This window comes from Chrysemys picta, chromosome 11, assembly GCF_011386835.1.
Source record: "Chrysemys picta bellii isolate R12L10 chromosome 11, ASM1138683v2, whole genome shotgun sequence".
Taxonomy (NCBI): domain Eukaryota; kingdom Metazoa; phylum Chordata; order Testudines; family Emydidae; genus Chrysemys; species Chrysemys picta.
The window spans coordinates 77,576,153-77,599,978 of NC_088801.1; the positions used below are offsets into that span (position 1 = coordinate 77,576,153).

Below are 23,826 nucleotides of genomic sequence, written 5' to 3' on the forward strand. Positions count from 1 at the left end.
GGTTGGGCTGGGGACAGAACGCTGGTGTTGGTGCGTCGGTCGTCCCACGTGATGCGGAAGATGGTGTCGTTCGAGAACCTTGCGGTGTCTGCAAGCCAGGTTTCGGAGCACACAGGAATACGGGGCAGAGGAGAGGCAGAACAAAGGGAGGAGAACAGGAAGAAGGTAGCAAAGCGAGGCAGAGAAACGGAGAGGAGGCCAGGAACTGCTGCCGCAGGAAGCTACTATGGGGCTGGGAGACCTGTCACGGTGACCAAGAGGAAAGTGGAAACGGCTTTCCCAGTGTAGGCCAGGGGGATGCTGTTGCTGGAAGCTAGTACAGACAGTATTAAAGGGACTGTCTTGGGGGAGCAACCCCCACCCCTCTGGCTGTGTTGGGGGCTCAAAACTTTGAGCAGGTCCCCCCCCGAACCATTTTTTTCTGGCTGTTTTGTGCCAGCAGCTGCCTGTATCTCTCTGCTGGCCCCCGAGTGGAATAGCCCTGCTCACTCTTTGCAGCTGGCTACAGAGCGTGTTGCTGGCAGAGTGCTCGGCTCGGCTCATGACCAAACATGGGCTGGGACTGACGGCCCCTCTTGTAGTGGGAGTCCTGGGACTGGAGATGGAGTTGGTCTCGTCTCTGCCCTGCAGTCTGTGCTCAGGTGCGTTGGGGAGGCCACACTTAGTGACTCGAGTGACAGTTCCTTCCTTGCGGATTGCACCGCTGGCTAATAGCCCACCCCCTTGGGAAATCTTCAGATCCTAAGAACAGACGTTTGCTTTGGTTTGTTGTGGTCCCCATTACTCCTTACTTTGCCCATTGTATTCCCTCATTGGGGGAACAGTCCCAGGACTTGCAGACATGTCTCAAAGTCTGTCAGCTCACCAAGCTGTGCAGAGGTGGTTGGTTAATCTATTCTCGTAAGCCAATCCTTCCAGCCCCTTACCCACTGCAGCGCCTCTCCTCCGAGTCCCCTCCCGTCGGTAGCTGCAGCACCCAGAAGCCAGCTTCCCTGTTAATGAACCTCTCTCTTGACTGGCGAGTCGGCTCTCCTCGGCTCTCCAGAGCCTTCTGAAATAGCGCCACCCTCAGGGCGATTTCCTTGGCTCTCCCTACGTGGGCGGGACCCAGACAGTCTCTCCAGGAGGTCAGACCCTTGGTTAACCAGCTGCAAATCTTGTGTGTTTCTGTGCTCCCAGCATCTGTATACAGGCACCCAGTACGGTCCTCCGCCCATTCCTTCTCTTCTGCCCAGTCAGGGAGCCAGTGTTACCCACTGGATGTACATGCCCGGTACTTTAATTGGGATTTGATTTGTTCCCCCTTGACTCTGTCTCTGCACTGCTCCCTGCCGAAGGCTCCCTGTAACTCTGACAGCAGGAGGCTGCTATTCCACCAGACTCTCTCCATGGAGCATTGGGATGGCTCCTCATTACCTGAATACCAGACACGCACGCCGCCCCCTTCTGCACACGCTTCAGTTGGTCACCAGGGCTGGCTTCCAGCTTTCTTCTCTCCCACATGGCACCAGGGAGCTGCCATCTGCAGTTCTCTGCACAGGCCCCTAAAGTCGCCTACGAGCCGCATAGATGTGTCCCAGCTTTGTGTGGGGGACACTGGGAGCACAAACCCTGGACTGTGCTCAGGCTTGGCTGGGCCTCTCTGCTCACATCTCAGGAACATGCCGTGTAGAAGGGGCTCACAGTCACCCGGTCTGACGAGCTGCCTGGCACTCGCCAGCGGCACCACCCAGCACCCTCGAGACCTGACTGTGATGTGCCTCAGGCAGAGAGTCGGAGACCCCCCGAGTGCACCGATGACAGGGAAACACCCTGCAATACACCCAGGTAATCCTGGCAAGTGACCCGCACCCACACGCTACAGAGGAAGGTGAAACCTGGAAGGGTCCCTGCCAATCTGACCTGGGAGAAAATTCCTTCCCAACCCACCCATGGCGATAAGCTAGACCCTGAGCATGTGAGCAAGAACCAGCAAGCCAAGCACCTGGGACACAGAATGCTTGGTGCCAATTTGAAGCCCTGGCCAGTCCAGGCCAGTGTCCTATCTCCAGCCATGGCCATTCCTGACGCTTCAGAGGAAGGAGATAAAAAAACCTTCCAGAATACACTGGGGGGGAAGAGCCCTTCCTGACCCCTGTCAGTGGCTGACTGAAACCCAGAAGCATGAGCGTTAGGAACATAAGATATGACCCGGAAGTGAGCACCAGGCTGCAGAGCCCTGCCCCCATCATCACAAGCAGCCCCATCAGGCAATTGCACCAAAAAATTGTCCAGCTCTCTTAAAAATAAGTACGTTGTTTGCCCCCAAAACTCCTAGTGGGAGGCTGCTCCAGACCCTTACCCCTCTGATGGTTAGAAACCTTCTTCGAACTTCCAGCCTGAATTTGTTTGTGGCCATGCCCAGCTCCCTGTTGTCCTCGCTACTCACTTAAACCAAGTCTAAAAGTGCGTTCCCTCTTGGTTCTCATGGCCTGGTGCCAGGCAGAAGCACGTTGTGCCATCTTTCCACCCCTTTAGTCGGGCATCGGCAGTAACTCGGCAGAGCTTTTAAACAGAGACAGAACTCCCTGTTCCAGAGCTTCCCCTTCCCGTCTGACTGCCGGCTCTCCTAGCCGAAGCTGTGGTGGGGGTTGTGCCCCTGCTGTATGTGTGGAGAGAGCCTCCCGTTGCTTTAACGTCAAGGAGCTGGGCTGGCTCTGAACCAAAGTGGGGCAGTGCAGGAACGGACACAGCGATGGGGGAACGTGCTCCCTGGATAGCTACACAAGGCAGCTGGGCCGGCCAGTCCTTCTCCACTAACATTACGCATTGTTTGGGGTTGTCCAGCCCATACGCCACTGACCCACCTGCCTCACTGGGGAGCCCACGGATTCAGCCGGGAGCTCGGCACAATGTGCGTGGGTGGGGCAGGTAACTGGACAGGTCACTTCAGAGCCCCCTGGGGCGGGGGGGTTGCTGCAGTTTGACCCCTAGCTTAGTTACAGATAGGAAGAGACCCTGCTGCAGAGTACAGAACTGGAGCGATGGTGTGAGGAAGTGCCTCCACCTGCCATCCTGTGACACGGAATTCCCCTCTCCGTCTCGCCGCAGGGCCTAGCCCCAGAACCGCACCGTGTGGGCTTGTGGCTGGGCACATGCATGGCAGAGATTTGCCTCTGCCTCCCTACTGGGGACAGCTTCAGAATCGCTCATCCCTTTGCCTCCCTTCGCCATCTGGCACGTAAAACAGCCAGACTGGGTCAGACCAACGGCCCGTCTAGCCCGGTATCCTGTCTGCAGCCAGCAGCCAGTGCCAGGCGCTTTTGGCAAAATGTTTTCCTTCTACAAACCTGTTCCCGTCTGTTCCTCTCTGCAGCCACGTGAGAGCGAAGGCAGAACCCACCGACTTCAACCAAATGAAGCCGGCCCAGAAGCGCAGGCTCCTGTAAGTACCCAGCTAACAGTGAATGCGTGAAACAGCTGCCTTGGGCGATGCTCACACACCCGCCCGCTGCAGCTGCTCCCCGCGGCTGCCCTGCTGCTCCCCGCGGCCGTGTGGCTGCCCTGCTAGGAGTCGGGTTTATCTGGGGCGTGGTTTTCCAGGTCTCCTAGCGCAGCGTCACACATCTAAGCCAAACCTGCCGTTGCATTCTGGGAGGGGTGGGCGTTCCTCGCCTGCCGCAGTTTGTCCTGGGGTGTGTACTGGGGAGAATGGGCCCCTTGTGTCACGCAGACGTGTCCCCAGGGCAGTTGGGTTTGGCAGCATCGGCACCCACATTGCCCTGGTGTGAAGGACAGCTCCGGGGCGGGGGGCTCCTCTGAGTGACCCCATGCAGAGGGTCGGCATGAGGCCAATGCCCCGGGGAGCCCTCGGAACGGAGTGTGAGGGACCTAGGGAGAATGGGGCTAGCGGCGACCGGCCCCTGCTTGGCCCCTTTTGTGTCTCCTGATGGAATCAGCCCGTGTCTGCTCTTGTGCACCACACAAGCCAGAGTTTGTCCTGGAGAGCTCGCCCTTCTGCCTCGGGGGCTAAGGGACTGCTGGCCTAGGCCGCAGCCTTCGGCATTCCTTCCCTGCAGCCTGAATGCAGACTGGCCAGTTCTCCTCCCAGTCCCACTGGCTGTCGTGCCCTGGCGCTAGCAGCTGCCATGGGGTTGAGTGGCCAGGCCCTGGGGAAAAAGAAGTGCCACGTGCTTGCTCTCCCCGTGTGTCTGGTTCAGGGCCCATTTCTCACCAGAGGGAAGCAAGCAGGTCTGGCAGAGCGTGGGGCCAGCGCTGACCACGGTAACTGTCCACACTGGAAGCTAACGAGCAACTAAATTAAGAAATCCCATCAGTGGCTTGCAAATAGCCTGCAGCTGCAGTGAGCATTCAGTGCCCATCTGCACAGACCGGCCAAGCTGTGTCCTTGGTAGGGGCGCCCACAGTGTTAGCTGTTCTCAGCTACACACGGATCACATGCTGGCAGGCTCTTGCTGTGCTGATATTCCGGACAGTAGCTTTAGAAGAGGAAACTGTCCCAGTTCTTGCTTTTGGGGAACATTTAAATGATTCCAAAATCTTCAGGGGACTCCCCCAGTTCTCGCTATAGAGAAGGGAAAGTATCGCTGGGCCCCAAAGCCCTATAGAGCTACACTTACAATTGTGCTCATTGCAAGCACTTACGGATGCCCATTGCTGTGGTATCCAGAGTCACTTTACAAGGCTTACTGCCCAGTCAGCCCCGTTCTGCCCGGTCGGTCCGGCGCGGAGATGGGCGCGGCCTGGTCGGCCTGGCGCCGGTGTGGAGATGGGCGCGGCCTGGCGCCGGTGCGGAGACGGGCGCAGCCCAGTCGGCCCTGTTCTGGCTGGTCAGTGCAATACCTGCACGGTCTATTCAGAGTTCTCTTGCTTCTCTCAGACAGGAGGAAGTGGCCAGGTTTCATGAGGTCATCGCAAACCCCGTGTACAAAGCCAATCCCCTGGCCGCCATCAGTGAGCATCTCTGCAAGCGACTGAAACAGGAGGCGGGAAACGCTATCTGACAAGTCAGCGAGGACTGAATGAGCCTAGTGCAGACGAGTCCAGCTAGTCACCGCCAGGGGCTCCTTGAAAACAGTCCAACAGGTGATGAAATCCAGCGGTCCTGTTCTCTGTCAGCAGGACTAATGTGATGCGCTCTGGACAGTGGCAGCTGTTTCTTGGCCAGGAGCCCACAGACGGCAGCGTGTGCTGTGAGTATCTGTGTGCCCACGTCACACGCGGTGAAATCTGGACAGCTTCTCCCTCCCTGTTAAAAGGCACCTTTACGTTTTATGTTGCTTCTACCCTCAAGGGGTGTTGAACCTGCTTTTTGCTGCTTCCCATTGGGATCACCCTTAATAAAGAAATCCTCCAGTAACCTGCAGTGATGATCCAAACGGCACGGCACGGGATACTGGGACTGCAGCGTGCAGACCATTTGTGTAGAGATTTATATAAAGGTCAGCGCTGCTGTTTAAAGAGACACTTAATATGTTATTAACTTGGAAATAAACTCACTTTGACATTGGTCTCCCTGAGTTTGTCTGGATTGTGTTTTGGCAAAGGCCGGTATAAGGATAAAGCCATTACTGTATCCAACTACAAAGAGCAGATCACTTGAACACCCCCCCCCCCCCGCCCCAAGCCTGTCTTTCTATAGGCAAATCCACTACACTGATACTGCGGTGTAGGAATGAAAGGGGCTGCGCCCCCATTTGAACGGGTTGCAAATCTGACTTGTCTTTCAGCAGCACTGAACCGCTGTCATTTCAAATGGGGGCGCTGCTGCCTTCAGCTCAGCAGCGCATTCTCCACCTGGCCTGCTGCCTGGGAGGGATCGCTAAGAGACCGAACACGAGTTCACCTGGGAGAGCTGAACAGAGAGGTTCCTAAACGATGGCAAAACGTTCAAAAAACGCCTCTGAAAATTCTTTGTATTGCAGCAATACTGAGCACTGTTACTTAGCAGCCGGCAGGGATGGATGTCGGTGCCAGAGTTCTTCAGCTTCTTAACTCCTGGGACTTCTCAGTCAAGCACATGCTACATTAGGAAGCTATCCCTAGCTAGGGCCAAACTTTCACCTTCGTTGAGCTTGGGTCCAGGAGTGCACTCAGGCCCAGGGCCGGCTCTAGGCACCAGCAAAGCAAGCAGTTGCTTGGGGCGGCAGATTTGCAAGGGGCGCAAGAATCCAGCCTGGGAGCTGAGAACCAACAGGGGGCCCTGGGAGCTGTAGTTCCTTGGTTAGCTCCCTGCCTATAGAGCAGTGGTTCCCAAACTGGAGTTCGTGAACCCCTGGGGGTTCACGAAATGTTACAGGGGGTTCTCAGGAAAAAACTCCCTAATGGCGGACAGAGTTGTCCCCAGGGACCCCAGGCAGCACAGGGCCAGCTGCCCAAAGCCCCTGAACGTCCAAGAGCTAAGAAGATCAAAGCAAGTATCTCTATCACACTGAGGAGATTTAAACATCAAGATTCCTTATAAGAAATGGAAAGGGAGGTGGATATTTTTTGCTGTTTTTAAAATTAAGTAGGCAGCTAGCATTGTTTTTAAAATTATTATGAAGAACAAGTTTAAGCTTTGTTGTAACGTGCGTTGTTTGCCTGGACTGCTCAAGACCTGAATGCTTGTGTAGGAGGAACTCTTTGAGTTGGCTTCTTAAATACCTTCCTGCTGTTTCACATCTGATACTCCTTGATGAAACATAGGAGCCTTGTCTTATAACAGGCTTATTCAAAGTGATACAGGCTACGAAAGTGAGATCTTGGAAGAGTGTTGCCATTTTCATAATGTAATACAAATTCTGTAATGATAAATAATAATTAATAGTGTGTAATAAGCATGTCATAAAAACACATTTTATATTTCCAAGATCACTGCTTTTATCATTTATACTCAGGTAAAGGAGAAAATCCCTGGAAATATTCATTTTTTAGAGGGGGTTCGCGAGACTTGACATTTTATTGAAAGGGGTTCACAAGTTGTTAAAGTTTGGGAACCACTGCTATAGAGCCAGCCCTGGAGCAGGGAAAGAACTACATTTCCCAGCATTCCCTTGGCCACTAGCAACAGGAAAGGGAGGGGGAAGGAGTATGGAACTGAAATCTGCAGCTTGCTGTGAATGGTAGGGACAGAGCCGCTCTAGGTGTCTCCCTAGGCAGCAGGTGAAAGAACGCGCCCTAGACAGAAATGGCGCGCACTCGCTCGCTCTCTCTGCTAGTCTCTCTTTCTCCCTAGGCCTCAAAGGAAACAGGATCTAACTGCAGCCACGGTTACAGCAGCAGGGACTAAACCCAACCCCTTTTCCCTTAAAGGGAAAGACTCGATACCGCTAAGGGAGTGGGGGAAATGTCGGTGGACGGGACATGTGGTGTAGTGGTTAGACACAGGAGAGCCAAGCCCCAACATTGGTATCTTCCTTCTGAAAGGCAGAGTGGGGAAAACGTGGCTCTCTTCTGTTACAGACCAGGGCTCTGTTCTCTGCTCCGCCTGCAGCAACTTCTTGGGGACTTTATTTATCGAAGGGGTCAGTAATATGTGCCTGACGTCCAGGGTAGATGCTGAAGCTGTGCTGGGATGGGGTGTAGGACACCCCCACCTCGCCCGGCAGAGAGCTAATGGGAGCCAGTCCCAGCTGGAGAGGAGTTGAGTGGCTAATAAAGGAAGGACATCAGGGCAGTAGGAAGGAGGCAGGAGGCTAAGGTAGAGAGTAGTGGGATCCTCTCTTGAGAAGGGAGCACTGGCAAAGGGCCAGAGAGAGACTGGGAAGGCCAGGATGGAGTGAGCTCCTGTGGTGAGACGCAAGACCCAGGGAGGAAGCCGGGGGGTAGGTTTCCAGAAGAAAGAGACCCAGGCACTCTGGGGAGGCAGGCGGGAAGCCCTGGGAGCTGTCACTCAGTACGAGAGCTGGAGAGAGCTCTGCAGTGGGCTGACAGCCCGAGGGGATGTCTACGCTGTAGTTAGACACACGTGGCTGCCCTGCCAGCAGGCTCGGACTCCGGCTGAGGGGCTGTTCCATTGCGGCGCAGTCTGACTTGAACTTGAAGATCCACCAGCTTTGGAGGAGGCTAAGGACACGCTTATGGAAATGGCAAACGGAAAGGCAGCTGGAGCTGCTGAAATCCCAGCTGAAACACGGGGGTCCTCCATGTCTGAGCTTTGCTAGACCTATTCGCTTTCTGCTGGGAAAACGAGGCTTTACCCCAGGATTGCAAAGATGCCAAAATCGTAACGATCTGAGTGCTAAGGGGACAGGCACGACTGCGGTAATGATTGTGGCATCTCGCTCCGCTCCCTCGCTGGTAAGGCCCCAGGTAAGCTGATGCTGGTTATTGCAGATGAGGTTCTCCCTGAATCCTAATGTGGTTTTCATTCATCACGCAGCACTGCACACATAGCACATGCTATTTACCCTACGCCAGTCACAGGAGAAAGCTGCTGAACAATAAATGCCCCGTATGTTTGTGATGTTCCCCTGGTGTCATCTGGACCGGTGATCTGCGAGGTCACTCCAGTCCTTGACGCTGGGAGCCAGCCTTACCCTGCTCTGCTGTGCGAACCCCCACTCCTGGGCTGTTCACACACAGCTGTAGCATGTAAGCGGCTCCCAGGTATGTCAGTGAGCACTTCTGGCCAGCCGCTGCTGGGATGTGCAACCAAATGACACTAACCGATATCTCCGGTTCCAAACACAACCCTAGGAACCTCCATCTTGCAGTGTCCAGCTATGCCCACTTGGATGCTGCAAGATTATATAATCAACCTTGTATGCTGCTTCCTTGACAACATTCAGGCCCATGTGTCAGTGGGGGCCGACTCACCTGATCCTTTTCCTGTAGCCCATGGGGTTAAACTGGGCTGTGGGCTTGCCCCTACATTATTTACTTGGTACCTGGCTGGAGTGCTAGAAGTCACCGCACGTACTACCACTACAGGGGTCACTCTAACAACACAGACTTCTAAACCTCGGCCCATTCAAGGCCAAAAGCAACTCCCAGCAAAGTGAAGTAAAGGATCGATTGTATGCTGACGACTCAGCGTTTGTCACCCTTTCCGAGAACCACCTGCAACGTTTGCTGAATTCCTTTGTCCATGCTGTATCCCTGTTTGGCCTTTGTATTAATATAAAGAAAACAGAAATCCTGTACCAGCCATCTCCTGGCAGAAACCCACCACTTCCATCACCACCAGAAATAAAATTGAACAGCTGCCAATTAAACAATGTCGAGTCCTTCTGCTACCTCAGTAGCACAGTTACCGGCGACGCCAGCATTGACAAAGAACTTTCAGCACGATTAAAGTTGCTGCCTCAGAGACAAAAAAGACTTTGGGCAAGACGGAGGATCAAAGTGTCCACAAACTGCCAAGTTTACAGAGCTGTGGTGCTCCCTTGTCTTCTGTGCTTATTAGAGACCAGCCCCCTGTATCGTCACCCTATCCAAAACCTTAACTCTCTGCAGCAACACCACCTGCGCAGCAGAATGGGAATCAAATGGTCTGGCAAAGTCACCAAAAGTGAAGTACTATGGCTGGCAGCCATGCTAAACGTGGAAGCCGTGCTGGCACGGAGGCAAATGACCTGGGTCAGCCACGTCAGACGTATGGATAACAACCGACTGCCTAAGAGAGTTCTGTACAGTGAATTGGAACCAGGCAGTAGGAAGGTTGGTCATCCCAAGCTCTGCTACAAGGATTGCATCAAGTGGCACATGCAGGATGCTTGGCTAGACTTAATGACCTGGGTAAGACCCATGATGGATGTGTTTGGCGCTTGGCTACAATGGAAAGAGAACATGCACCACCTTGGCCAGCAGTAGGCGGGAACGTAGACACCAATATGCCTCGGCATGTTCCCTGAACCCTATACATAGAAACTGATTTCCAGTCGTAGTCATACTCGGATATGAGCGCCAGTCATTATTATTATACCTGTTTGGGCGCTAGGACCCTGCGAGGTGCAGGCCGAACCCAAACATCTACACCGCAATTAAACAGCCCCTTAGCCTGAGTCAGCTGGCACGGGCCAGCCGCCGGTGTCTAACCGCAGTGTACTGAGCTCAAGAAGGGGCTGGGGAAAAGGGCCTAGCGACCGGCTGGGGTAGAAAGTGGTCAAGGCATCTGAGGTAGCAGACAGTAGCTGCTTGCTTCAGAGGCCCGGGACTGGGATCCGGAGTCGAGGCGGGCCAGGGTTCTCCTGCCAGCCACTGAGGAAGGTGGGTTGAAAGCCCTCTGAGATAAGGATGGAAGAAGTACCCAGAGTTGGGCTGTAGACCTGGTGTGAGGTCACTGGGACTCTGTACCCAGGAAGGGGTGGGAGTGAACGTGAGCTGACTGGAGGCCGAGTCAGGAGAAGAAGTAGACCAGTGGTTCTCAACCAGGAGCACGCATACCCCTGCGGGTACTCAGAGGTCTTCCAGGGGGTACCTTAACTCAGCTAGATATGTGCCTAGTTTTACAACTGGCTACAGAAAAAGCACTGGCAAAGTCCGTACAAACCAGAATCTCATACAATGACTTGTTTATACTGCTGTATTTACTGCATACTGCAATGTAAGTACAATCTTTGTACTCCAATGGATTTATTTTATAATTATATGGTAAAAATGAGACAGTCCGCACTTTGTCAGTAACAGTGCACTGTGACACTTTTGTATTTTTATGTCTGATTTTGTAAGCAAGTAGCTTTTAAGTGAGGTGTAACTTGGGGTACGAGAGACAGATCAGACTCCTGGAAGGGGTACAGTCATCTGGAAAAGTTGAGAGCCCCTGCAGGGTCAGAGCAGCTGTCAGCAGGCGCCCCAGGGGAGGAGAGGCTGCTACGCCACACCCAGCTGTGAAGCGGCATGCTGGACAGCGAGCCACGCTCCTACACTCACTCAGTGATAAGGGAAGGCACATGGCCCAGTTCAACAAGGCACTTAAGCACGTGAGTAATCAGATGGACTTCAGTGGGACTAACTCTCGTGCTCAAGGTCCTTGCTAAATTGGGGCCAGAACCAGCAGTAACTCAAGAGGTGATCAGAATTCATGGTCACCTGGTGCACCTTCCCTTAGACTACAGGGTATTTGTGGGGAACCTCTCTCCTCTGCGTATTCCTTTCCTCTCTCATCCTGTCTGCATCCCTGTAGTATCTGAGCGCCTTCCAGATGTGCATTAAGTGATGGGACTAATGCCTGTTATACGTGTTTGCTCTTGCTTCTCCTCTCCTTGTGTGAGTAGTGCAGTGGTTTGGAGTTTTATTTGATATGGTTATGATGCTGTGTGTCTACAGTAGAGGTAGAATGGAGAAGTGCTCCTAGCACTTAGAGCAGAAGGCGTGAGGCGTGTGCAGGGTCCTGTCTCCACGCACTGTATACAAAGACAGTCGTGTTTAAACATGTCAGTGACTGGTGGTTAACACCTGGGTTACAAGCTGTGAAATCAGGCGAGGCCTGATAGCCGTCCTCCTGAGGGAGGCTTTGCTTGGTAATAAGGCCTATGAATGCACAGAACGAGTAGCACCAGGCATTCAAGAGAAGCTGGCACTCCTGGCTCAGTGCACTTTCCTTTAGGCCAAAGGGTATTTTGTTGGGGGAAGGCAGGTAGAGAATCTGTCCTGCATGTGTCTGGTGTGAAAGTCCAGGGTGCTGAGATTGCTCCAGAATGAAGGAGGGAGCTCCCTGGAGCTGGAGGCATGCTCCGTGCAGGTGGGATGCTCAGAAAATGAAGGCAAAGTCCTACCACTAGAACTTTTCCATAGTTTCTAACTTAGCCAAATATGGGTAGCTTTTCATGGAGACAGCAAAAAGCACCTCTCCAACCCCAGGGCTGTCTCCCTGGCCAACTTTCAAGTCCCTATTCCCAACCTCTGGGACACTAGAGCCAGATGTACAAAAAAAAATCCGAATTTTTCTCTTACATTGACAAAACTTCCTATTTATCATTCTCAGCAATACTTGAATCTTCCCCTCTCCCCTAAAAACAAATATCAAATCAATCTAAGGTCAAAACCACGCATGAAAACCTTCAGCCCAATCCATTTGTCCAAGTTAGAAGCAATTGAAAATGGGGCTATAATGGGAGGTAACTATAGCCATCACTCTTGCCCTGCCTATGACCTACTCTTTCTTTTCCATTACACTTGCAACTGCTTTCAGTAAAAGGAATGTTAACAATCAAGCTCTCCCATCAGCCCCGCGAACGCGGCATTGCACATTAACGCTGCCCGCTAGTAACACATTGTCCACTGCTAGCTGATGAACAGTTCTGCCGGCGGAGAGTCAAACTTTCTTCCTTCTTGGCTCTGCCTGGGGGCTGGCCTTGCTTCAGCAGTCGTGCTGAGGAGTGTTCGTGTCCATGTGGGGTGGGGTCACGTGCACTCTGTGTCTGAAGAAAGTCGTCCGACTCCTCTCCGTTGGGGCCTGGGAATGAATTGTGCCTGGTTGTTCTCTCTGGAGCTGCTGGCAGAGCGGGGCTGCCACGCGCTGGCCCAGGCAGCATCACATCTGAGGGAGGTGGACTCTAGCGCCTTGGAGAAAGGTGAGCCCAGAGGGTGCCCCATGAGTGCCCCTTTGGTGCTGAATTTCCCTGACTGCTTCACTTCCTTCCTCAGCTGGAGGAGCAGCGCCCACGGTCAGGGCTGGCGGTTTCTCCCACACCCCAAGCTCTTCTCTGACATGCCTCTAAGTAGTTTGACTTCAGGTCGTTTTAGATATTGCCCCTCCCCCTGCCACACCCATTGTGGCCAGATCCTGCTGCCCACAGGTTGCTGGGCATTACTGCGGGCAGGGCAGCGCTGAGAAGCGGGCACAGCCTGGCAGCCAGGGACACGGGGCCGAAGAGGGAGCCAGTGCTGGTGAGCATCACCTCTGCGTTCGGGCCGTCTTCAGGCAGACTGGGTGGGGGAGGGCATCTCTGCAGCACTGGGGTGTGGTTTCTCATGTTGCTGCTGCTAGGGGTAAGAAACATGGCAGTGCAGGCACGCAAAGGGAGCCAAGCCCCTCGGCTGTACTCTGTGCACGTGTCTGTCTCCGGAGCCTCCTTGCCCGTGTCCCCGCATCTCACAGTGGGAATGCTGTGGGGCGTCACCCCGGGGGCCTGTCCCACTCGCCAGCCCGACTAGCTCTGCTGGAGAGAGAACGAGAGACACCGGGCAGACACCCTGCATTCAATCAGACATTTGTAAGGCCCACTTTGCTGGGACTGCCTGGGCAGTGTTAAGCCAGACAGTTCTTGCTCTGCAGAGCTGGGTCCGACAGCAATCTGTGATCCCGTTTGGCCTCCCGGGCTCGAGCAGGCCAGTGGTGCTAGAAGGGAGCTGCTGTCAGCCGTACTGCGACCTGGGGCTCTGCTGGGGGCCTCCGGCACCATGTTGTCCATCTGCATCTTCTGCTGCACAGCCCAGCCCCAGCTGGGTGCGTGGCTCCATGGTGGGTGGGGAGGGAAGAGGAGTGCTTGCACCTGAGCGCTCATCCCTGCACACCTGCTGCCTGCCGTGGGCCAGGGAGCACAAGCCTGAGCCACTGGGGGGCAGCTGAGGGGTCCTGGTCTGGTACTCGGGGCTCTCCCGCTGGTGTCCCTCACTCGCCGCGCCCTGGGCCTGTACCGCTTGGCTGAGCTGCAGCGGGGACGGCGGCTGTTTGCACCAAGCTGGTGTTGCAGGCATTCGCTATTCACCACGGCTGGGCACAGAGCAGAGCGGGGAGCCAGCGCAGAACACCCCAGAGGCCTGTCTGGGGGCGGGGGTTAGCCAAGGCCTGAAGGGTGGGTAGACCCTGATGCCCATTGACTGCCCCTGCCTACCTGCCTTGTGAGCCTCTGAAATGAGGGGCTGGTTTCAGTCCAGTCCCTGCTGAGCAGGGGGCTTCTCGGTCACGTGTGGCTCCTGTGCTGAGTCTCCCGGTCCGCGTGCTGAGAGCAGGGAGCCCTTGGGTGCTAGGGGCAGGGCTGGGGGGGGTCTGGCCGCCATGACGTCTCTGTGGCCAGAGGACCGCAATGCAGGCACCCTGCCACCATGGTAGGGGAACAGGAGACAAAATGAGTTCTGCTGCCATCAGATTCTGGGGCGTTTCCCCCCAAGTCTGTTAACGGTGGGGGTGGATGAGGGCCCCAGCACAGCGCTGAGTTTGCCTTCCTTCTGGGGAGTCCCTCTTGTCAGTCTGCTTCTTCCAGCGTCGTGTTTGGATGCAGTTCCAAGTACGGCTGGCTGGCGGTAAATGGCTGGGCCAGGCAGTGCTTTGCAGTGCAGGGGTTTCAAACGCTCCCACGGGACACTACGTGGGTCACGTATCTAGTGCCGGTGCCGTGGGCTGTTTCCAGGAGACGATGCCTCTGGCTCAGCTCAGCCTGCAGGGTTGTGATGGAAATCGGAGAGCGCAAAGAGCATTTCCATGTGACCCCTGTGCTCTGAGCTGGAGCTGGCTGGGCAGAGCTTGACAAAGGCACACGGAGAAGTTAGGCACCTAAGGGAGCTCCTGGAGTTGGGTGCTTAGCTGCCATTTGTGCCTTTGAAACTCTCCCCCGTGCTAGGGTGGAAGTTTGGCCTTGTGGGCCAGGCCCTTGGCGGGGGCTCGGGAGAGCTGGCGCTGCTCGCAGCACTGCCACAGCCTGGGCAGGGCGTACTCTCGCTGCGACTCGGTTTCCCAGCTGTGCAGTGGGACTGGGGGACGTGCCAGGGGACGGGAGGAGAAATGCGCTGCTGGCTGCAGTGATGGGTGTCATGTTGCTCAGGGATCGCTGGGTCGCTCCCATCGAGACTTTGGCTGAAGAGGTGTCTGGGCAGGGGGGCTACGGCCTGCAGGGAGAGACGGGTGCTGCTGAACCCAGTGACCCCCCCCCCGTCCCCCGGGACACGAGCTCAGTCCCCGTCAGGTGTCTGGGGGGTGAGTGAGGGCAGAGCCCAGAACCGAACCTGGCGCCACTGCCTTCATTTCTGTTCAAACCTGGGGCTAAGGTGAGACGCCCACGGCCAGGGTTTGGTACCGACTGCCAGGCCTGATTTCCCGAGGTGCTGGCCACTCGCCTCTCCCACACAAGGCCCTGGGAGCGAATGGCGCTCGGCCCTCTGACAGCCAGGCCAGGCCCAGCCCTGGGGCCTAGGTCGGTGTTGGGGAGCTTTGTTTAAACCCCAGGTGTGAAGTGTTTGGCCTCCCCCAGACACCTAGCAGAGCTGTCCCTAGGACTGGTTTATCTTCAATTGCCATTTGCAGCCACTGCCACATGGTGTAGCTCCTGCCCCCTGGCTTGGGCACTGCCAAGACCCAGGAGCCGCAGAGGCAGGGTCCTTGGCAGCTGGTGGGGTTCAGGGCGGTAAGACGCTTTCACACCACTTTTTAAAAACTGAAGAATCGGGAGGAAAACAGCTTCCAAGCCATGGAAAGGAAACCTCGGTAGGGACGGGGAGGGAGGTGGACACCCAAGCTGGCAGCTCCAGACTTAGCAACATACAGCAAGCAGTGAGCTTGCTGAGTGAAATCCAGGCCCTGCAGAAGCTTTGTGCTTTGTATTCTGGAAACTGGTTTTGGTTTGATCATGAAACCTGTTAGTGAGCTGGGGCCGTCTCCCAGAGCCAGCGCTGCCTGTCCTCAGCAGGGCCTGGCCAGCGCCTTCCAGTGCAGGCATGAGTAGGAACGGGCCTAAACATGGTGCCTGGCGCTTCCTTGGTTATTCTCCAGCAGTGACTCCACAGCAGAGTTGCTCTATTTACAGGGCAACAGGATGTTTCTAGCTGCTGCTGCGAGTCTGCAATTCCCAGGTGGGACTTGAGCGTCCAGGCAGAGGCGGGGGTGGTGGCGAAGGCGGCGGTGATACTTCTGCTTCATCCACCATCCCTTTCAGAGAGCTCGGACTCAGAACGCCGCTGCGATGGAGACGACGATGGAGAGAGCGAGCCCCTCGCTATGGTGAACAGGGCGCACTGGAGCAAGCTGCAGCATGGGGGCCAGGTCCATAGGGCTGCAGATACAGGGCTGAGAGGGGGGTGGGAAATTCCTCTCCCAGAGCAATGCGTGCAGGGAGGAGCCTTCCCGTGTGGAACATTAGGCAGGAGAGGAGTGGCAGCAGCACGCTCCCGCAGCACCTCGGCCTGGATCCCTGATCTCCCAAGGTGACCTGTAGCGGCTGGAGAATGGAGTCTGAGCCTTTAAGATGCACAAAGGAGGCCACAGAGGCTTGTTTTCCTGTCTGTATTTCCCCCTAACGCTGCCTTTTCTGCTTGTTTTCACCCATGAGGCACGGAGGCCGCACGCCCTGCGCTTGCTGGAAGGCTCTGCAGGCAGGTGGGCCACGAGCGCCGCCAAGGAAGTGGACCCTGGTTAACCGAGCACAGGAGGGATTTTGATGCCAGGGTTTGAAATCTCTGGGTTTTGTTTAGTTACCAGCTGTGCAGCTGACACCCCCCACGCGTGCAGCTGGAGGACAAGGGCTCTGCTGAAAGTCCTGACGTGGCCGGGATCCAGGAAGCGCCTAGGGCTCTCGTGGGTGCTCTGAGCAAACCTCCAGACGGACAAGACTTGACATTCCTAATGCTCGAAGGCCTTGTCTACACTTGAAAGGCTTTGCCGGTGGAGCTCCGCCCCCGACCCCGCCCCCGACCCGCGTGGAGACGCAGAAGCGTTCTTTGGCCAGTAGAGTTACACCAGTTCCCTGAGCAGAGTAAGCTGGGCCAGCACATGGGCTTGCAACCCCAGGGCTTTGGCTGCACAGATACATCAGCAGGGCTGGGGAGGAAACCCATTCTGGTCCAACATCGCCATGCCAGCAAAACTCTCTAGTGGAGATCAGGCCCAAAGACAGAAAAACTCCTGCAGCCACCCTTTCAATACCAGAAAGAAGCCAGAATAATAACCTTCTGCGCACATTTATCGGCTCCAGTAGAATTTATTAATAAATTGCCCTTGTTACCCGGGGTTTTCAGAACCCCAAGCAGTGGTACCTTAACCGTTTCTCTCCAGGCGGTGTCAGGAATAAATCAATGGGGACACAGCAATTCCGTCAGATAAATGATTGATACAAGCACGCAGGCTCCTATCTAAAATGACTATTTATTAGATTTTAAGCACACATACATATGCACATACACAATAGGTTTAGGAGCACATCCCAAATATAGCTACAGTCTGAGATGGTTTTGAGTGATCACCAGCTGGGCTTCCAGGTGGCCTCTTTCCGTCCAGGTGATGGGGGGTTTTAGATGTCAGCTCCTTGCCCAAAGAAAAGCTCTCTTGGACTGCTCCAAGGTATTTCCTTTTACCTAATCTTTTATAGCTAACTCTAACAAAGCACCTAACCTATAGTGACTCCTAGTGGGTCAGCATAACAACCTCACACCTTCTTGTCAACTGTTGTGAATGGGCCACATCCACCATGATTGAATTGGCCTCGTTAGAACTACAAAAAGTAATTTCCCCCTCTGTTGATATTCACCCCTTCTTGTCTACTGTTGGAAATGGGCCACATCCACCCTAACTGAATTGGCCTCATTAGCAATAACCACCCGCTCGGTAAGGCAACTCCCATCTTTTCATGTGCTGTGTATTTCTACCTGCTACTGTATTTTTCACTCCGTGCATCTGATGAAGTGGGCTGTAGCCCACGAAAGCTTATGCCCAAATAAATGTGTTAGTCTCTAAGGTACCACAAGGACTCCTCATTGTTTTAACCTCTACTGGGTCACCAATTCTTCTGATTTCAACCAACTACTCATTATCTCAAAACATTTCTAATATTTCTAGCCATAACCACATGTCAGGGGCACCTAAAACCAAGGTTGCGCTTCACTCCCTCTCTTCCATAACTTTCTGTCCCACCCTCCCATTCTGATTAGCAAACTGCAAGCATGCAGCTGTCTGACCTTGTCTCACAAAGGCCTAAGACTATTTCTACCTATGTGATGTTTGGTTTTCAGCTGGCAGTGGCTGAACACACAAAATGGCTGACTGCAGTACTGTCAAGTTCTGGGGTAGATGCAGGAATGTCAAATTCCGGGCTAACACCCTCTGTACAGTAATTTTTCTAGAATACTAACATACCGGCTGCTTCTTCATGGGAAGCTGAAGACATTGTCTTTAGAGGGAATTCTGACTCAGTCAGGTTTGCTTTTTCTCTATTATTATTAAGTTTACAGTGCTGGTGTAGTTGTTTTGGTCCCAAGATATGAGAGACACAATGTGGGGAGGTAACGCCTTTTATTGGACCAACTGCTGTTGGTGAAAGAGACAAGCTTTCAAACTCCACTTCTTCAAGAAGGGCTCAAAAGCTTGTTCCTCCCACCACCAGAAGTTGGTCCAATAAAAGGTATTACCTCCCCCACCTTGTCTCTCTTATTATTAAGAACATTTGTTTGAAAATGGGATTCCCAGTGCTCTTGGAGTCTATCTGATTGACTCATCCAGAATCACAGCACAGAAGCAGTACTTTCACCCACTCCTCCTTCAAAATGTGGTCCGGCTCCAGAGACTCCCAGACCACACAGTTTCCGATCAAGGCCCACAGTTTACCTCTCACTTCTTCCTGGTGGACTGGGAAGGCTACGGCCATGAAGAATGCACATGGGAGTCTGCCTCCCTTGTCCACACCTGGTGGAATTCCACCAGGCTCCCCCAGACAAGCCTGGACCAGCACCTCCCCAAAGGGGGCCCTGAAGTGGGGATGGGGATGATGTTGGAATCTGCAAGTTTAGAACCTGGGGCCATGGGGGTTCTGGGCCACTAATGCCTCCTCATCACCACTGCAGGCTTAGGCTGGGCTCCTATGGGAGGACCCTGTGAGGCTGGGCTCAGCAAGAAGTCCACCCAGCAGGACCGGAGTGGTGGCCCCTCACAATCCCCTGATTGGCCAATACCAGGATATAAACCAGGAAGCCATGTAGGGGAGCTCTCTAAACCACACCACAGACTGTCTCTGCTCCAGACCCTGCTTATGATAGTCCCTAGACTCCAGCTTCTGAGCCTGGTTTGTCCTCGACTTCGCTATTCGATTACTGTCTGTAACTTGGTGCCCAGCGCCGATCTCCTGGTGACCTGGCCCTGCCTGCCTCCTGCTGTCTAACTCTCCGTTTGCCCTCTGACCTCCTGGTACCTGACTTGGCCCGACTCCTGCTCCGACCGCTCAGTCTGCCCACCCTCATCCCGGTCGTAACAACTACCAAGCAGCCGTCCCTTCCTCTTTCCTGCACGCCCCGTGACAGATCCTGCAGGGTGCTATGACGGCACTGTACTGTTGGGACACAATAAAACAATCCCAGGTCAGCATCCTGAGCCTTGGGGGACCTCCCTTTGCTTTCCTACCGTGCCTGTGCGGCCTGGTCTCCTGCTGCTGTTCCAGTTAATGGCAGCTCCTTTTCGACGCAGTCACTGGGCTTAATGACCGGATGATGAGGTGTCTGCGGAGAAAAATTTGGCTGGTGGCTCAGTCTGCACTGTCTGGAACGCTCCCAAGGTTATGATGTTCCCAAGCCAGTCTCCCGGCCCACGGGACTATTAATAACACCATGGGCCTCAGGGCAGCAGGAAACACAGCTTGTCTTTTGAAGACAAAGTTGTATTGAACTGTCTCCATTTCCTTCCGCTCTGAGCTCTGAGGACGGAGGAGCCCCTGGAGGGTCTGACATGCCCTGGGTTGGGACTGCCGAGTAAGGCAAGACTATGGCTGCTGTGTGACATGGGCACTGTGAAGAGTTCTGCTTGGGGCACGGGGGCCAGGCTGCTCTCTGGATCGCCAGTCTACCTCCTTGAAGCAGACCCACGGCCGCGGTGCAGTCCAAGTAGCGCAAGCTGCAGCCACTCAGCAGGTCAAGTCCCACTGCAGGCAGGTGATGCCCAGCAGCAGAATTTGGATGCTTCCCTACCTTACGCAGCTCTAGGGCCATGTCTACACAGCCCTTAGAGCCTGCATGAGCGAGCTCCCCAGCCTGGGCTCAGGCTAGCGCTCAAAAAATAGCTGTGTCGACAGCCCTCCAGGCTTCTCAGCCTGAGCGGCAGCTTCCCCGCGCGCTCTACGCCGCTATCTTTGGAGCGCTAGTGTGAGCCCCACTAGCCCCAGTCTGCCAACCCGGGCTGGGAGACTTGCTCACACAAGCTTCAAAATGTTGTGTAGACGTACCCTGGGTGAGCCCCTGAATCCACCTCCCCAGCAGGCTCTGTCATCTTCCCACCAGCCCCTGCCTGGTGATGTCCTCTTCTCCCCACAAAAGGGTGATGGCTGTTAACCCAGTCCAGCCTTTGAAGGATGGGCCCGTTCCCCACACTGGTCCCTGTTGAGGGCATACTTCCCCACACACCCAGCGTCCCTTCTCTTCCCATTCAAACATGAGAAAAACGAGGCAAAATGGCCTGTGTCCACCCTACCTGCTGCTTGGGTCCGGTCAGCTCATCAGAGAACCTGCAGACGGTACCAGGTCGCTTCAAGCCACTCATCAGCGATACACAGTGAGATCTGCTCTGATGCTTTTGCTGGTGTTGAGATAGTGTCGTAAGTCACAGGCTGTACAATGGTGACATTTACCTGATGCAAAGAATTTTGCACACTGCATGTTTTCAGCCACTCCAGGAACCCCACATGGGGCAAGCGTCAAGTGCTTCGACTTTCACAATGACTCTTTGTCAAACAAACAGCAGCTCCAAGTAATTTTGTTCCATAGTTAAGTAAATATACATTTTCCGATTAAAATCAAACAAGCAGAAAAAAAGAAACCCAACCCCCAGAACACAATATCAAACTTCTCCAGGGGAGTTAAATGGTATTAAGAATGGATTTAGGTCTCTGCTCCTAAATGCTTGAGGATTTCCTTAATATGAAGTAGGACATATAAAAATATAATCCACGGATTTGCCTCTGCTTAAACAATCATCTCAGAGCAATGATGAGTGAGTCTGTATTCAACATTCACTTCTACGACGCCCTGTCTGAACTGGCTGTAGTTAGAATGTGAGGAGTACCTTGTATATTACAGACCTCTCTGTGTATCCACTGTGTGGAAAATCTTCTCTACGCATTTGCTAAAATTGCATTTGCTGTCTGACTGCAAACATTTTCTGTAAATAGGAGATTGTTGTGGTATATAACCAAGAGGACAGGTCCCTGATAAAGAGCAATCTGACTCCCTGGATAAGCCGGGTGCAATCAAACAACATGCATTATTTAATCATGCTCAACGTAAGATTGTACAACGAGGAGCAAAGAATGTAGGCCATGCTTGTTAGGATGGGGACTGTCTGCTGGAAAGCACTTATGGGTGATGGTAGATAAGCAAGTGACTATGAGCTCCCAGGGAGACGCGGTGGCAGAAAGGGCCAGCATGACCCTTGGCTGTATAAACTGGTGATTATTGAGGAGGTGTAGGGAGGTGCTATCCCATCTGCATGTGGAACGGGGGAGACCGTTACTGAAATACTGTGCCCAGTTTTGGTGTCCATGCTTTTAAAAGCATTTTCCACCCTGGCACCTGACAAATCTACTTGGGATGTATTTTGTTTAGTAGGAGGTAAGAGTAAGTAATGAACTGTGTGTAGCTTAGGGTTGATCACTCTAAATAACTGTAACAGTTTGCATGACTGATCTCATTTATCAACTGCACAAGCAGCGCAGGAAGCAATGAGAAAGAAAATAACTTAACAGGAAGTTTCTCTAATGAGAACAAATGTCACCATGTACGTGAGCCAATAAGGTGAAGGGCAAATCACGCCCGCATATTTGGCTGCAGGAAGATGGCTGAAGGAACAGAGAAACTTTCCAATCCAATGCACATATCCCGTTTCCCCACGGTAAATTAAAATCATTGAGACAGGATTTAACTGAAAAGTTTATGCAGATACCCTGATCTCATGGTAAATGATATGCAGAAATTTGTATCTTTATTTAAAAACCACATTTCCTCTTTTTTGTGTGTGTGTGGATCACACCAGCCACTTGGAAACTGCTGACTTTCACGTCCACCCTTCCTTCAGTCAGGATGTATACTGACAGCTGGAAGTTTAAAAAAAAAAAGGGAGGGGGGGAGTTTATTGTGTTTAAAGCTGAAAGAAAGTGCAACATGGCCAACTACAACCCTACTTTGGCTCCGAGATGCAGTGTCTCCAACTCTCCTGATTGTATTGCGGGTCTTGTGATATTTGGTATTTTTCTTAAAACCCCAGCTCCTGGAGTCATGGGAATATGTACAGCTCTCGGTTTTCATTAATAATGCTAGAGTAAGTTTCTAGCCCTCTTTGTGGAGAAAAGCTTTAACTGGGACCTAAGTGTGTGCTAACAGCTCAGAAACTAGAAGGAAATGGAAACGAACCCAAAATTTAATGTTAAAAAATAATCTCATGAATTTTATGCCAATCTCATGATTTTTTTTCTAGGCCTGACTCATGATTTTTGATTGGGTGGAGTTGATGATACTGTAGAGGTGTCTAGTGGAGCTTTGTCACAAGCCCTGTGTAATAGGAAGCACTTAACTGTTTAACGTTTTCTTTTGGAGAGCACTGAGAGGCTGCTTCCTACTTGAGGAAAGGGGTAGGTAGAGTCCCAGTGGAGCTGATGATTTCAATGCTGCCGAGGTGTAATGGAACTGAATAGACTGTGAGTATTTCTGCTGTGGTGCCTATAACCTTGGATAGGAGTCTTTCTTATTTTGGTAAAACAAAATAAACAGCTGCATTACCACAGGGGCAGACCTGGTACCAGACTCAGTCCCAACTTGCATCTTGATTTCCCCTGGCCCAGGGCAGGAAGGGGGGAGGGAAAAACCTCGTGTTAACCCATTCCTGGCTGCAGGTGGGGGAACATAACAGCCCTGCAGAGTTTGCTCTTCCCTCCACACTGCTACCCTTGCATGGGCATTCAGCACAGGCCCAGTGTCCGTATCTCCCGAATCATCTCTGGGGAGGTTTCTGTCACAGCCGGCTCTGAGATGTCCCTGTTTGCTCACCAAACCCTGAATCCCTCGTGAAATCGCAAGGCACTAGTGCTTCCATGTGATCCCCAAGGATTGCGGAGCCCTGTCTGTCTCCGCCGCAGAGGCACGCAGCCCACTTTTTATAATTATTCTCACTCGTGCAGAAAAAAATGTTCAACTGCTAAACAGGCCCCATAGTGGGTTGCAGTGGGGATAAAGGCATTTCCCACTGTGCCCTATGATGTCAGCATGTCTCACACGGCCGCACGCGGCATTTGCAGACGAGTTGAGATTTACTGTTATCCCGTGTGGGGAATGTTTCAAGGGAGCGAACGCTCCGGAAGCCGGATGTACAAAAATACTGTTTGGAGGCCCTAAAAGACCTGCCGGAGGCTGTGCCGTGCAGCAAGACCAGCACGGTGCCCCTACGGAGACATGGGCTGAGATTTTCAAAAATGGGCACCCAAAATGAGGCTCCAAAGATCCTGACAAGCCCAGTCTTTGGTGCCCATTTTGGACAATCTTAGTGGTAGGCAGGCACGGCTTGGGCTGGGAGCTGTGGGTATCCAGCCTGCTCCAGGCAGCACCAGGCCTGCTCTCCAAGACCTTGGGCCTGGTCTACACTATGCAGTTTTACTGGCAGAAGTCCTACCGGTGCCCTGCTACCACCACCGCTCCATCACACGTAGCTGCCTGCGCCAGGGCAACCAGTTTCGGGATGGGAAATCTAGCGTTGTCGGGAGGCTGGCGTCCAGGCCTGGGAGGTGACTCAGCATGTCCTGCTGGCCAGTGGGCAGGACTGAATCGATAGATTCGATACAATGGACTTGCCTGACTGCGGTGGGGTGTTGGAGGGACACGTACCCCAAATCTGGGACCCTCCTCTCCCTGAGTACAGGGAAGGAAAGGTACTTTCTCCACAGTTATGGAAGCGTTGGGGGATCACTGTGGAAGATTTGCTGACAGCGCTGGCTGGGAAGGCCCAGCCCT

General features: G+C 53.5%; 1 protein-coding gene across 2 annotated transcripts in view; it reads left to right on the forward strand.

Moving 5' to 3' along the window:
- Nucleotides 1–5,512, forward strand: part of SLX9 (SLX9 ribosome biogenesis factor) — a 110,535-nt gene extending 105,023 nt beyond the window's left edge. Inside the window, exons 5-6 of one of the 2 annotated variants that reach the window (XM_065561190.1) lie at nucleotides 3,356–3,424; nucleotides 4,880–5,512. In XM_065561190.1, the coding sequence (XP_065417262.1) occupies nucleotides 3,356–3,424; nucleotides 4,880–5,003 (193 nt within the window). In that variant the 3' untranslated portion in view covers nucleotides 5,004–5,512. The remainder of the gene's footprint in view (nucleotides 1–3,355; nucleotides 3,425–4,879) is intronic. The other variant, XM_065561191.1, reaches the window with a different exon arrangement.
- The last annotated feature ends 18,314 nt before the right edge of the window (nucleotides 5,513–23,826 follow it).